Source organism: Protopterus annectens, chromosome 15.part0, assembly GCF_019279795.1.
Source record: "Protopterus annectens isolate FY-2018-M chromosome 15.part0, PAN1.0, whole genome shotgun sequence".
NCBI lineage: Eukaryota > Metazoa > Chordata > Ceratodontiformes > Protopteridae > Protopterus > Protopterus annectens.
The window spans coordinates 604819209-604835680 of record NC_056749.1 but is presented as its reverse complement, the minus strand read 5'-3'; the positions used below and the strand labels follow the sequence as shown (position 1 = coordinate 604835680).

The following is a 16472-nucleotide window of genomic DNA, read 5'->3' as shown; positions in this document are numbered from 1 at the left end:
CGGAGAAGAGGGACAGGATTGTCCTCTTCTGTTCCCCCTCTAAAGTAGGTGTATTGGTTTATGGTTTTGGTATGGTGTGAGATGAGTAGGTACACTGCCTCTTCATGTGGGTGAGTAGGTACGATGCCCCAGTGGAGAAGGTATCAAGGTGAGTTGGTATGCTGCCTTGAGGTAAAGTTCATCCAGGGTGAGTGGTGATGCTGCCCGGAGATCATCGTTGTTGAAGAAGTTAATTAATGTTGGCGTTTGTGTACATAGTTCATTGTGTAATACATTTTAATAAAGGTTGTCAAATTACTTTTTGTGTGTAGTTTAGTTATTTAAAGGGGGACGGGACAAATGCAGTTTGGGACAAACTAAGTTGTCCCGGTCCCTCGAGTAAGGGAGTAAAGGGGTGTGGGGAGGGTATAGTGGTAGAAAGGAAGGTAAGGATTGCAGTTGGTTAGGATAGTGGGTTTGTGGTGATGAAAGGGTTAAGGAGAGAGGGAGATGTAAAAGGAAGTGAGGTAGGAGTAGGTGGGACTTCTGACAGTACTAAGGGTTTGGGATAAGAGGAAGTAGGCACATTTGGCATGCGTTGGTGGCCCTCCCACCCTCCTCTTTTATATATGGATGGTGGAGGTGGGCAATTTGAGGCGGAGAAGAGGGACAGCATTGTCCTCTTCTGTTCCCCCTCTAAAGAAGGTGTATTGGTTTATGGTTTTGGTATGGTGTGAGATGAGTAGGTACACTGCCTCTTTATGTGGGTGAGTAGGTACGATGCCCCAGTGGAGAAGGTATCAAGGTGAGATGGTATGTTGCCTTGAGGTAAAGTTCGTCCAGGGTGAGTGGTGATGCTGACTGGAGATCATCGTTGTTGAAGAAGTTAATTAATGTTGTTTTTTATGTACATAGTTCATTGTGTAATACATTTTAATAAAGGTTGTCAAATGTCTTTTTGTGTGTAGTATAGTTGTTTAAAGGGGGACGGGAGAATGTCCCTTTGCTTCTTCTCTCATCAGAAGCAAAACAGCATCACTAATTCCAAGATGATAAACAGGCCACAGGCTCTTTGGTGATCCACAGTCTTGTCCCAGATGATTCAAGGGTCTTTATGTTTGCTGCAACCTTTTTCTGGTAGATGCCTTGAATAGCAACCAGACCAATCAGGAAGTTCAAACACAGACACTCACTGCCCATTCAGAAACTATCCCTTTCTGTAGCCCTTACTCTAACCCTAATCCTTACACACACACACACACACACACACACACACACACACACACACACACACACACACACACACACACACAGACACACACAGACACAAACATACACATTCCTCCTCCGAATGTGAAAACTTTACATATAACCAAAAGTTTTGGCATTAAAAAACCAAATCCACACTTACCTTAATCACAATCTTTCTTCTTTTGACAACTCTAGCACTCAAGAAAACATGATTTTGATGAATTTCCTAAGCAAAAACCAAACAAGCAATCAAACAAGTAAAAAAGTAAGCAAAAATCTTTTGGAAAGTAGGGAAGCTCACCTTTCCAAGGATGTAAAACCTCTGAGCAAACCTAGTGAACTTCTAATTATAAAATTTAGTACTTTGTCTTTCCTGTCATTCACAAGTAGCGTCTTTTGTTTGAAAATGTTTAGTTATGTAAATGTCAGAAAGCAGAGACCATTTACTAGTGCAAAAACTCAACTCCTTCTATCTGTATCTTTTCAAAATCAGAAGTACTGGCACTGCTAAAATAAGCATTCTTATACTCAGAATAACATTTGGTTTATTTTATTATTTACTTCTCGCCCAGTGGAGAGACAATATATAATTTCCTGTTTCAACCCAACTTACTAAAACGTAGAAAGGCTTTATTCTTTTCTCTCTCTAAAGTTAGCTGGTCGACACTTAGTAGAGCATCCAGGTTCTTCTTGTTAATATGATTCAGAATATCCTGCAGAGAAATGACAAAAGTAATTATAGCTTGTGGTTAAGTCAGTATACAAATCCATAAAATGTCATTAATTCCACTTAACAGTTTTCACAATGTGGCTGATGGAACTCCTGATATGATACACATATATTCATTCTATACACATCCAAAAAGAGCAGAACCAACTTTTCTTCTGAAGAAAAAAAAATATTGTAAATTATGAAATAGTTCAGTTATAAGTGATAATAGGCATAATAAAATATTAAGAAGTATTTCAGTTGTTTCGTTTTCATTTCATTAAAGTAGTAATAGTTCAAAAGGTATGTAGAAAATGGAACGATGGTAGACAGGCAAGGTGATATCTGTGCTGCCAATGACTTGAGTTCAAGGAATGCATTAGAATCATGGGTAGGGTAAGTCAGTTGGGAGAACAGGATGGAGTGGCAGGCATTCAGCTATCATACCCTGGGGAGGTTTCATGGGAAACCAGTGCTATGCAACCTCCACTGGAGACAAGGAGCCTCACAGGCACCCTAACTGGGGTAGTAGCAGGTTGTTATAACATCATTGCAAATGACATTCCCCATATTTGCATATATGATAACTCCCGCTGCATATCCTGTTATCTTCCCATTGGATCCCTCACTATCTGGGTACTAGCAGAGGTAACCACAAGGTCAATTTTCTAAGTAGTTAGAGGCTAGTCAAGTCATAAGTGTACATCAAGGGCAGCCAGGTAACAAGCCAATGTGGTATTCAGGGTGTGTGGACAAGGAAACCAGGGGAATAGCTGGAGGGCTAAATAGGATGGAGAGGGAGAATCATAACAGCATCTGTGGAAAACAAATCAATCCAGAATTGCTTCAATTCAGACACTAGAAGAAATCAATGTGACACAGAAATATAATTGTAGGCTGGGTTTTGCTAACTTCCTGAAAGGAAGAAACAATACTAGTTATCTATGTGTTATGTCTCTTCCATTTGCATTTCATTTTCTCTTTAACTTTTACTGCTTTGTCAAATGGTTTCCATTCAGGTCATCTGAATTAATTACCCCACATCCTATTCCAGTCATGTTGCTTTTGTGGTGCTTACCCTCCACTTCTCTAATCCTTCCATTGTGTATTTAATCTCAGAAGCATTACTCTGCATTTCTGTAATGTGTTTAAACTCTAGTGTTTAGATGATTTAATCTATCTAGTTTCACTATTTCCACACATTCTTGCAAATTACCCCATCTCCCACCTATGTATCATTAGCCAAAAGATGTATCTTTTTTTCCCAGACCTAGTACAAAACTACTTTGAAAATGAGCAGCTCCAGTACTGACTATCGTGATATCCCACAGTTCAGCGGCCTTACATCTGTTTTGATCCCACTTGATATTACCATCTCTAGCCTATTCTCTAGTATGCTGCTTACCCATAATGATAGGTTAAGAATTATGTTATTTTTCTTTTGGCTTTTCCCAGTTAGGGGTCGCCACAGTGGAACTCCGGTCCGCTAATGATTGGCAGTTGATTTTTATGGTGCCGAGGTGCCAGCCCGATGCCCAATCTTCAACGAAGACATGCCCATTCACACATGTCTTTCAAACACCACTCAACCATGGGGAGGACATGCAGACTCCACACAGCTAAGAATTTTACAAAATCTAATTTGTTCAAACAACATTTGTGTGGCACCACATTAAATGTCTTGATAACGTCTGTGCAGGTTACACTCTTATCTCCTTTCTGATCCACTGTCCTTACTACCCAAATTAAGTCTACATTTCTACAAACAACCATTCCATTTTATCTAAAATTCTCATTAAACAAAATTCAGAGGAAAAAGCAGTTCTGCTATTTGCCATCATTTTGTATAAAATGAAGATTTTGCCATCAGTATGTATAATATGCAAACAAAACAACTATTCTTAAATATAAACTTTCTTCACAATCATTGTGCAAGACTTGAAAGTAGAATTAAAATTAAACAGATATATGCATGCGTCTTGAAAAGTATTTCCATTTTATATCATACTGTATTCCATCACTGCATTAAATTTCAATATAAAAAGATATTAATTTATTCTAAAAACATAAAAAAACTGCAAACTATCCCAGTTGTATTATGGTACATGTACAAAAAATGCTAAAAAAGGGTAGTCAGTAAATTCATTCTATTTTTAATATGTCCATGAATTCTGTTTTCTGCAGTTGGTTTTTTTTTTCTCTTTTTTTTTCTTAAATTCATTTACTGATGTTCTACAGTTCAGTGAACTGCAAAACTGTGAGCATCTGAAATGGCAAAATATGTCAGAACGACAGAAGGTGAAAAGGTTAACTTTGTGTTTTTTTTTTTTTTGCAGTGTGAGTCAAGCCCCCTGCACTGCCCAACTGTCCAATACGGAGGCAAAGCCCCTACACACACACACACACACACACACACACACACACACACACACACACACACACACACACACACACACATATACCACAAATGTATATGCACCACCTCTATGATCCTAAGAACTTGAAGAAAGGAGAAATCTCCTGAAAGTAATGAATTGCCAATACTTTTATTTTATTTTATTTATTTATTTTACATTTGTTAACCAGGAAAGTCCGACTGGATACATATCCATTTTCAGCAGAGGCCCGGGGAGAAAAGCTCCACATTGAAATTAATTTACACTACAAATTGTTGTTACAGAGAAGTCTATAAACATTTAACAACATCAGTGACAGGTTATAGTCAAAATTGTGGTTACAGAAACATTTGCAAACATTTAACAGCATCAGTGACAGGTAATAGTCAAGGTTATATGTAGTTAGAAGTAATCATTTAGACAAAAGCTGTCATTGTTGGTAGATGGATTAGGTATACAGAAATAACAATTACATGTCTGAGAAGTGCGTAATAAAGAGAATGCTTTTCCGATAGAAGGTAAGGATGATAGTTAATCGAATGGTGGTAGGTAAGAAGGAAGTAATTTAGTGTGGGCAGAAAAGTAAGTTCTCTTCCTGATGGTGGGATAAAAGAGATCTAATGGTTGAGGGAATTGTGTGTTGTGAGGATGGGGAGAGAAGATATAAGGATATATACCTCTGTGAGCTAATACACACTTAGAAATCATAGCAACTATGATTTCCTATGGAAAACGGCAATTGAGGTTTGCTTCAGGCAATAGATATTCAGGGAATTTCACTTCAACCACCCACCCAAGAGCCTTTACTGATACTTGTTTTATGCTGTCAAGGATTATAAGTAATGTCTTTTGGCTTTTCCCAGTTAGGGGTCGCCACAGCGGAACTCCGGTCTGCTAATGATGGACAGTGGATTTTTACGGTGCCGAGTTACCAGCCAGAAGCCCATCCTTCAAAGAATGCACACCCATTCGCACACACACCTACCTGCATGTCGTTAAACGTCACTCAACAGCAGGGAGGACATGCAAACTCCACACAGAAGGAGCTCCAGCTGAGAATCGAATGGGAGAACCTCTTGCTGTGAGGCAACAACGCTACTGCTGCACCACCGTGGCCTTCTATGCTGTCAAGGATTGTAAGAGAGTTAAAACTTATTCTTGTGAGCAATAGACGAGAATGCATCTTGGATGGGATGATGATTTATTGCAGGATACAAGCACGCACTCTCTCACACAGCACATGCATGCCTACAGGCATTTTAGAAGATTTACAGTTTGCCTGACATCAGATAGTGGAAATGTAGAAAGAAGCCAGAGTATCCAGTGAAATCCTCACTTATAAAATGCCATCCATCAAGGACCTGAATAGAAGTCCAAGAGATATGAGAAAGAAAGAGGAACCGCTTCACTGCATCCTGTACAACCCTTTCTCCTACATCTCTCTAGTGTTATAAATTCATTTTCTTGGAATTATCCAAAACAATATATAGACATTGTGACTGAGTTGTGTAGAACAAAAGGAAAGAAAAAATATAAACACAGATAAATAGGCAAGCCTAGATTGTCATAAATAACTAAAAGCAGCACATCACTTTACATGACTGAAATGACATTTGCATTCAAGAAAGGGCTTGTGGTGGCCACAGCTGCAGCTACGTTTTGGTCTACTGCCCCATTACCCCTTAAAACATCCGTTACATCTCACAAACAATCACACTGTTCTGAATTAACACTTTATTAACAGTAAATAAAAGAGTAAAGCAGTTTAAACAAACACAAACACACACACACACACACACACAAACACACGATCACACACACACACACACACACACACACACACACACACACACACACACACACACACACACACACACACACACACAAATAAATAACAAATGTTTGTTCATGGGCCATCAAGTGATATAAAGTGTGTACATAAAGTGTGAATTGCTGAAGGAAAGCGTATTGTGTGTTTTCCTTTTGGTAGCTAGACTTAAAAGTGTTTATTTCAGCTCGTATATAAGCCTTGCATTTGCTTGGGCTTGCGCTCAGTTAACCAGAGCTGCTCTATGTTTTCGGGGAATTTAGCCAGAGGTCTGGAGAGTTTCTGCTGAAATCCAAAGCATCCACTGCTGAAAACTAAAAAATAAGATTTTACTGCACATTTATAATTGTATTTAATTGAATTGTTACCTCATTTCTGCTGTTTCTGCACTTGATATATTGTTAATCTTGCCTTAAATAACTTGGATTAGATTAAGATCTGCTGAATCTAGACTGTTATTGCTGCACTTGAGCACTGAAGTAGCTATCTTACATTAGCAGGGCTTCCCTGTACCCTTGTGGCAGAAGTGTGTTGATCAAGTCCCATCTGAGTTGGGGATTGCTGGAGGAAGGCTCATTGTGTGCTTTTCTATTGGTAGCTAGACTTAAAAGTCTTTATTTTGACTTGTATTAAAGCCTCGCATTTGCTTGTTGCTGAAATTTGCACAGTGGGGGTTAGCATGCCCTGTATAGATGCAAAAACCTTGAAGCAGTTTTTTCCATAGACAGCTGTCAGTGAAACACTCCTAAGCTTTTCTACTGCACTAACAGCAACTCAGCTGTACACTGAGCAGCATTGCCATATTGATCATCCCTAGCCTACACAAGTATAACCCCTCTGGTAGTCTTGGAGCAAAGTCTGGTCTAATTAGCAACTTCCTTTCCCTAATAAATCATACATTAAGAACCTGGTATAATGGATAGGCTGTTTCCTATCATCTCACTGACCAGCCTGATTGACATGGGCATCCTGAGGCAATATAGCAATTGTCTCATGTATACTGACAACAACTTACTCCTAAAGCAAACAAATACCCTAAGTAAGAGATGTAATTATACTATGAAGTTAGAGGTAATACTCTCATGTAGTGAAAATCAGACACCAAACAAGTTATCAGCACAAACACATCACCTCCCATACAAAATAAAGGCATGACACTTAACCCCACATATGAGGAGGTACTCACTAGAAGCTTATCAAAAGATCAGAGACCACCCACACGGAAACCACTTGCACACACAGCAATGCAAAAAGCACCCACAACACATAACACACACACCATTGTCTCAACAAATAAGCCCATTAGCTGTAACACCTCAAAATGTAATGTACTAGTCATAGATGACTCTATAGTGAGACAGACGGATGTCCCCTTCACCAGGCTAGATAAGGAGAAGATTATGGTTAGCTGCCTGTCAGGTACCAGGATTCATCAAGTCATGCAAGCACTCAAGTGTTTCAAAGGTAGTACAGTGGTGATTATTCCCTCTTGCCATATGGAAGTCACTCAACAGCAAGTTCTGTTTTGACTCCATCATAGTCCATGTTGGGGTGAATGACTTGAAATGTACCTCTCAGGACTATATGAAGACAGGCATGACTGAGTTCTCAGATTATGTGTTTTGGCAGGTATTGGCCTATTCTTAAGCAGCATACAACCTTCACCAAGAATGATGCCACAGTACAAACAAAAAATGATTGACTTTGACAACTGGCTTAGCTTCTGGTGTCATTCCAAGGGAGTACAATATTGGTAAGCCTGGGAAGGCATGGTCGACAAGCCACACTGTTTTTCCAGAGATGGTTTGCACCTATCTCCTCTAGGCTTTCAGATACCAGAAAAGGCATTAGCCATCCCTAGTGTGCCTTTTTTAGGCAGTGTCAAAGCAACCTTCCTGATGTAACAAAATCCTCTCTAGATAAACTCAAGGTTCTGCTGCTCAATGCTAGGAGTTTAAACAGGAAACTGCACTCCCTTGAAGCACTCCTCAACCTTGGAAAATGCTGACATCTGTGCAGTCACCGAGACATGGTTCAAAACCACTGAAAGTACCCTGGCCATGCAGGGCTGTAACATCTTCCAAACTTTCAGACCACAAACTGAGCATGAAAGAATCAAAGGAGGAGGTGCATCCATCTTCATTAAGGACAAGTGCACTTTGAGACTGGTCAAACAGTATGGCTCTCTCAAGGTACTCCATGTCCAATTAACTATAGGTGAAACACCCTACCACATCATTGCTAGCTATAGGTCTCCCACCATGAACCAGGAAAAGCATACTGCATACCTGGACTTATTGGAGTCGCTTTCCATACAGCCAAACACCCCGGTCATGGGTAACTTTACCTATCCTTTCATTGGTTGGGAAAACATATACAACCACAAACATGTCCAAAGGTTCTTGAATTTGCCAGTGCAAATTCTCTGGGCCAGATGGCCAGCACTCAAGCAAGGTCTCAGATTTCCTGGATACAGTACTGACCAACATGGAGGAGCATTGCACCCCCCCCCCTCCACCGTGTGATGCCCTCCCTGGTAAGATCAGATCATAAATAAGTCTTGTTCAATGTTAGTATAAGGCCTGATACTCCATCAAGCTCAAAAACGTTTATATATTTCTCCAAAATTAATTGACTCCTACTAAACTATGGCACAGGAATTTTCAAAGACCCCTCAATCACAGAAAACATGGACTCCTATTCAGAAGTGTATGTGAATGCCCTGTATAATGCCTTTTCTGGTATCTGAAAGCCTTAATCAGTTGTATAGATTTGGCTGTACCTGTCCAGATCTAAACTAGGTCTTGCCAAAAAAAAAAAAAAAAAAAAAAAACAAGCTACCTTTGTGGACCTCGATATAAAGAAGCTAAACAGCAACAGGAAGAAACTAATGTCTAAGAACAAGAGAGAACAGGCTCAACAAAAGAAGCATTCCCTCTATATCTTAAACAAACAAATCAGAAATCTTGTTAAGTCTTCCAAAGCTAATTACAAGACAAAAATATCATCCTAGCTAATGACAATCACATGGCATTCTTTAATTATGTCTGAAATCTGAAAGGTAATGCCCAGCTATGCGCCAAACTGGTAGTGGACAGCACCACCCATGCTCTACTGGAGGAAATAGCCAACCTGCTAGCTGATAGATTTGATGCAAACTTCACCCCCTGACCCACCATTTATATCCCAAAGTATACCTGCCACCATTCCTCAGCTTATTATCTGAAGAGAACAGGTCATATCTGCACTCTCCAAGGCCAAAAACACAGCTTCAGTGGGACCAGATAACATTCCAGGTTGCCTTTTAAACAACCCATAACATGACCCAGCAGACCCACTTGGGTCTTTCTTTTACTACAGCCTGAGAACTGGCTATGTTCAGGCAGAATGGAAAAAGTGAAATTAATCCCTCTGCACAAGTGGAAGCCATCAACCAACCTTGGGAACTATAGACCCATAAGAGTGGTGCACAGCAATAGTTATCCCGCTCCACAAAGATGGAGCCACAATGGACCCCAGGAACTATCGCCTCATAAGCCTGACTAGCCTGGTCTGCAAGGCTATGGAACGCATCATCATGGAACACATTAACAAAGATATTGGGAACCTCCAAACCTTGGACCCTACCCAGTTTGGCTTTGTTAAGGGCTGATTATCCCTCCTAAACCTGGTGGACTTCTTTGATACAGTTACCAAGGCATTAGACGAGGGAAAGGAGGTCCACACAGCCTACCTAGACCTCGCAAAGGCTTTCGACACCATTCCCCATTCTAGTATTATAGACAAGCTTACCAGCTTGAACATAAACCCCTACGTGACGAGATGGGTTGCCAACTGGCTCATGGATAGAACCCACATGGTGAGAGTTGCAGTTCTGCATCCGACTCTAAACCGGTTACAAGTGGCGTCCCTCAGGGCTCAGTCCTAGGACCCCTCCTGTTTGGTATATACTTCTCAGAGGTACAGGCACGCATAGGAGGACTTTGGCTGACCAAGTTCACAGACGACTGCAAACTAGGGGCCATAACTGATTCTCCGGCTGATACAGACACCCTCCAGATGGGTCTCACTGAGATGGATACCTGGTGTCACAATCATGGCCTCAAGCTAAATACCAAAAAGTGCATAGTCATCCCTTTGGAAAAAACAAAGTACCCATGAACTACCACATAGGTGGTAGTCCCCTAAATACAGAAAATATAATAAGGGATCTGGGGACCCAAGTAGACAGTAATCTCTCCTTTGATAATCATATTGCTAAGGTGGTTAGAAAATCCTTCTATTTGGCCCACCTAATCACAAAAGGGTTCACATCTAGAACAAAAGAGGTTATTGTGCCTCTCTACTCATCACTCATTAGACCCATTATAGAATTAAACATCCCATTTGGGATGTACCTTACAAGACGCCTGCAACAGCTGGAAAGACCACAAAAGTACCTCACCAAAAGGATTACTGGCCTCAAACAGATGCCCTATGCAGCCCGACTCAAGAAACTCCAGCTGTACTTGGTTGCATACCGCTTACTCAGAGATGATCCCTGCCTGACATACAAGGCCATAACCAACCCAGAATTGATGGACATGCTCCACCTAAAAAAAAAACTAATCCCAGAGAGCCACATGCTCTAGAGATCTAAACCTCACCACAACGATAAATAGGACATGCTGGAGGGATAGATTCCTGTTCCAGAGACTCCCCATGCTTTGGAACACAATTCCAATATACATCAGGCAGTGCCCCTCCCTAACACTCTTCAAGAGAAACCTTGATGGGTGGATGAGAAACAGAAAATTTACCCCCGGGATCACTGCAGTGGCTCTGCTGGACAGTGGTGCAGGGAGCTAATGGCTCTGCTGGACAGAGGCACAGGGAACTAATCTAAGGGGGTGGTGATAACCAACACATTCTGGCTAGGCTTATAAATGGCCTTGGGCAGACAGCCTAGTACTTACCTATGAACCTATGAACCTATAAGACAATCTATACTCATCTGCACATCCATAGAAAGAATCAGCATGGATCTTATCAACAAGGACATAGGTAATCTCCAAACTCTAGACCCAGCCCAGTTTAGATTTGTTAAGAATATATCATATTTGTTAAACCTGGTTGACTTGTTCAAGAAAGTCACCAAAGACCTGGATGAGGGAAAGACAGTGCATACTGCTTACCTTGACCTAGCCAAGGCATTTGACACAATCTCCCATTCAGGTATTACAGAGAAACTCTCCCAACTGGGAATTAACCCTTACATCACTAGATGGGTAGCCTGTTGGCTCACTGACAGGACACATACTGTCAATGTAGGTGACTTCACCTCTAGCAGAAGACCAGTCACCAGTGGTGTACCACACAATTCTGTGTTGAGCCCTTTACTGCCTACAGGGCAGTCTCTGACCTAGCCATAATGGAAATGCTACACATTTGCAAATCAAATTATATGAGGGTCATTCTCTCCAGGGATTTTAACCTAGCCTGTGACATGAACAGATCATGCTGAAGAGACAGATGCATCTCCCAGAGACTGTCACTTCTCTGGAACAAGCTTCCAATTCACGTGAAACAGAGCTTTTCCCTAACCCTCTTCAAACACAACCTGGATCAATGGATGGGCAACTGCAAATTCATTCCAGGTGGTGCTCATGTCCATCATGGACAGAAGTAGTCGATATTAAGTACCATAGACGTTTATCTCTGTGAAATTCACTCACCTAACCAATGACAATTGGGGGAACTCAGGATAAATATGGCTAGTCTTGTAAGGGCTCTAGGGCCATTAGCCTAGTGAAAATCTATGAATCTATGAACCTGTAAGTAGCATAAATATGTCAAATTGATGAGAGATTGTAATAGACGTAATGGTGTACCAAAGAAATATATAAACTGTTGGTGATATGCCAAGAGTATAGGTAAACATTTCACAATGTGTTAAAAGTGTCAATAAACATATCGACACAGTGTAATAGATATGTGTTTTTATCACACCCCTGGGGAGTACAGGAACATTGCATTACTGATTTTGGCAGCCATGATATGTTTAGCGCACATGAAAAATGAGCCCCAATGCAGCCAGGCAAGTGTGCATACAAAGCAGCTAATTAAAATTAGTGTCTGCAGCTGTAGCAATGACTACAGGAAGCGTATATAGGAGTAATGTGTCACCACAGGAAGTACAGGTCGCAGTGTTCATTTGTCAAGCATGAGCCCCATGGATGTTCCACATGATCTTGCATGCATACTTGCAGCAAGACAAAGAAGGTATGTGGCAGCCCTGCAGGGTCTTAAGGCATAGAGGCTAATCTGTTTTTTAATGCAATGGTAAATATATGCAGGGAATATTACTTGTGGAAGATAGCAAGGGAAGGAAATTTAAGGTAGTAGGACAGAGGAAGTACTAAGGCCATACAAACAAGGATATAACATGACTGCGAAAGGAGGTGGCGACACAATCAGGGATGTAGAAGACAATGCATAACTAGGTATGAAGCACACATATATAACAGTTATAAATGTCAACAGACTGAAGATAAAATTGTAAAAGACATAATGGGAGGGGTAGAGAACAGTACCAAAATATTGACCAAAAGCAGTTACAACATCAGTAGAGTCTGACTACCATACCTGTACTATAATGCAAATGTCAAGAAATAAGTACTCTTCTGAAACAATGATGTGCTTAACTGCAACTCCTATTGGATTTGAACCCACAACTCTCTCCACTTACAGAGTCTGTCAAACCCTTCATTTACAAGTTATGCTACACAAATAGTGAAACAAACAGCTTCAGGAAAACAGCAGTTGATGATTGTATGCATGCAGAATGAAAGAAAAAAGACACAAGGTATACAACCCTGAGCGGACTTGAACACACAAATGTCCCACTTACATTGTGCAAAGCAGTTTCATTTACAGGTGTGATTACAGAAGCAGTAAGGCAGCAATGAAAAGGAAGCACAGAGCAGTTAGTGGTTGCACACTTGCAGAATGGAAGTATGAGAGATTCAACAATGACCCATCAGAACACCACTTTTAAGGTGTGATCCATCATCCGCAGGCAGAGATGACATTGTAATTCATTGGAGGGAGAGTGTTCAGATACTGATGATAGTACCCTATGTATTATGTGTAAACTGTCACACAATGATGTTCAGTTCACGTGCTCACCCAGTGCCATCTGAGGCCGATACATACATACATATGGAATATAGCAGCCTAGCTCTTTGCCATGCAGTGAGCAGTGCCAGTTCTCATTAGTTGTACATGAGCATGGATAGTTCTCTTCCAAACCTGCTATACAGAATACAATCACCAAAGATAAGTGAATTGGAAGCTTAACATGGGCATGTGTGAGGTTTGTTTAAAGCTTAGAAATGGGCGTAAAGGAAAGAGAGGAAATGGGAAGCAAGAAGAGGTTAGAACAGAAGTTAAGCAACTAAGGAGTGAGCAGGATAGAGGTGGGACAGGTGGGTTACCTTTTTATTGGGAACAGGTACCCGTTTTTATGCATAAAGAGAAGGTAAGTTGGGGAAGGAAGGAATGGACCTATAAAGAAGGTAGGAGTGTTAGGTTAGGAGCAGGGGAACACAGACATGACTAACATGGTGTGGAATAACACAGTGAGGGAGGGTCATCATAATTGTAAAGGAGACATTGGACAAAGGGTAGACAAGACTGATGGGAGAATTGACCAGTCAACAGAGGTGATCATGGACACAAAAGGGAGAGGAATGCCAGAATGGGGGATATGATGGGGTATCTGCTGCTGCAGTCTCTGCTAGCAGCAACACAGTAGGAGATTACTCACCTCCCTAAATAAAGTGACCACTGGTCTCTGTCTCAGATGCTGAAAACAGTACTAGACAGGGTAAGACTCAAGGACTCACTGGAAAAGCTTCTCCATCTGGCCAATTTAAGTATCCAGGTTCCTGCTGATAGTTTCCTGCACAATGCCTGCCAGCTACTGATGGGTGACAAAGGTGTCACCTCCACTGGCACTGCTGCCAGTGGGTACAACTGTTCCAGCATCCAGTGCAAGGCTACCTGAAGTAGATGTTGCACATAGAGCAGGAGATGTATAGGTGACTGTGACAATCTGGGTCCCAGATGTGCTGGGTGCTTTTTGTTGTGGTGGGAGTGATCGTGCAGCTGCCACCTGTGATAGGCCTTGCTAGAGGAATAGGTGCAGGTCATGATGCCACTGCATATAATAGTAAAATTTATGGAAGAAAAACAAAATAAACAAAATAAATGTATGTAATAGGAAGGACAGTGACAAAGAGGATGGGGAGAGAGATGTACAAACATCAAAAACTGAAGCTGATATATATTTTAGCTATACAGTTACATATACTTAAAGGTCAAAAACACTTCTCAGGTTTAACAAGGCTGTTGGCATACACAGCTGTGAGGGGGACATGAACCAGTAGTCATCATCACCTACATTCTGACACAGTATTAAAATGATAAGCTACTTGGACAAACCAACAGTTATCTCTAGTCTGACAGACTAATGATATCTGAGATAAATGTGCACATACAAAGGAAGCATGCCTCTGGCACATACATTTCACTCACAAGTTACAGACAATGGAAACTTCTATAGTGACAAAGATGTCCAGTTATCCAAAAATGTTTTACATACATAATTTCCCTCGGCTAATGCTGTAGTCAGCATAGTTAAGCACAAACTTCAAATGAAAGATTTCATGATGGCACAAACTGGGGGGTGTCGAATCCACTTGCATCCTCACTATATGGGAGCACAGCCTGACCCACTTGTCCAAGTATATGATGCGATGAATGCACAAACACAGTGATAACATTCAACAGTCATACTGCTACTTTTGACCAATGGCAGTTATTACACAACTGGCGCTGATGTCTGAAAGGAATACTGTATGAGAATAAATCTCTGCAACTATTAATATTAACAATTAAGAGCGGTACAGTCTGAAGTATTCTCACCCAAAGCTGCATTAAGGGTTCCAATTTCCTCCTGTGCAGATGTCTACTCACTTTAACTTCATCATTGGCTACAGAGATAAATAGAGCACTGTGTAATATCGGCGGATGGCATGCAGTGGCAGGTTATATGTGTAACTAAAATAAGCTAAATTTAGAGTTGTACAGTCTGAAGTATTCACACCCAAAGCTGCATTAAGAGCTCCAGTCTCCTTCTACGAGATGTCTATTTACTTTAACTTCATCATGGGCTACAGAGATAAATAGAGCACTGATAAATATCTGCGGATGGCATGCAGTAGCAGGTTATATGTGTAGCTAAAATAAGTTACACTTGCAGTACATAGGTAGTAACCCCTATTTAACTTCGACTTGCGGTACCCAGGTAGTAACCCCTATTTAACTTAGACTTGCAGTACCTAGGTAGTAACCCCTATTTAACTTAGACTTGCAGTACCTGGGTAGTAACCCCTATTTAACTTAGACTTGTAGTACCTGGGTAGTAACCCCTATTTAACTTAGACTTGCAGTACCTGGGTAGTAACCCCTATTTAACTTAGACTTGCAGTACCTAGGTAGTAACCCCTATTTAACTTATACTTGCAGTACCTAGGTAGTAACCCCTATTTAACTTATACTTGCAGTACCTAGGTAGTGACCCTTATTTAACTTAGACCTGCAGTACCTAGGTAGTAACCCCTATTTAACTTAGACCTGCAGTGCCACTTGCAGTACCTAGGTAGTAACCCCTATTTAACTTATACTTGCAGTACCTAGGTAGTAACCCCTATTTAACTTATACTTGCAGTACATAAGTAGTAACCCCTATTTTACTTATACTTGCAGTACATAGGTAGTAACCCCTATTTTACTTATACTTGCAGTACATAGGTAGTAACCCCTATTTAACTTATACTTGCAGTACATAGGTAGTAACCCCTATTTAACTTCATCCTCCCATCAGTGCAGGAGGTCAGGGTTGGGGTGACTCATGTCACTGCAATTGCGATAACACTATTGCCGTGTTTATGGGATGTCACTGGCATGGATGACAGCCTTGGCTAAATTATTCCTGGCTTCAATCTTATAGTGAGGCCCTTTACAGCCCTCCTGCAGGGGCCTCTGGCTGTAAGTATAGACCTCCAGCAGGAGCCTCTGGCACTAATCCTTATGGAGGGGATCCAGACATATTTGGGACTCCTCTTTACTCTAAAAGGAGTAATATCCTCTCCTTCTCCATCCATGATATCTCACCTTGTAAAATGTCAATGGGAATTTACCAAAAATTGGCACTCAGATCAGGTCACATGTGTCCCATCTGCTGCAAAATAATGGGCTTCAACAG

The 16472-nt window shown here is 41.0% G+C and overlaps 1 protein-coding gene across 1 annotated transcript in view; it reads right to left on the bottom strand.

The window, feature by feature from the left end:
• Nucleotides 1-16472, bottom strand: part of LOC122789860 (phosphatidylinositol 3,4,5-trisphosphate 5-phosphatase 2A-like) — a 1099782-nt gene that overhangs the window by 284150 nt on the left and 799160 nt on the right. The window contains exon 16 of the mRNA XM_044057294.1: nucleotides 1844-1943. Within this exon, the coding sequence (XP_043913229.1) occupies nucleotides 1844-1943 (100 nt within the window). The remainder of the gene's footprint in view (nucleotides 1-1843; nucleotides 1944-16472) is intronic.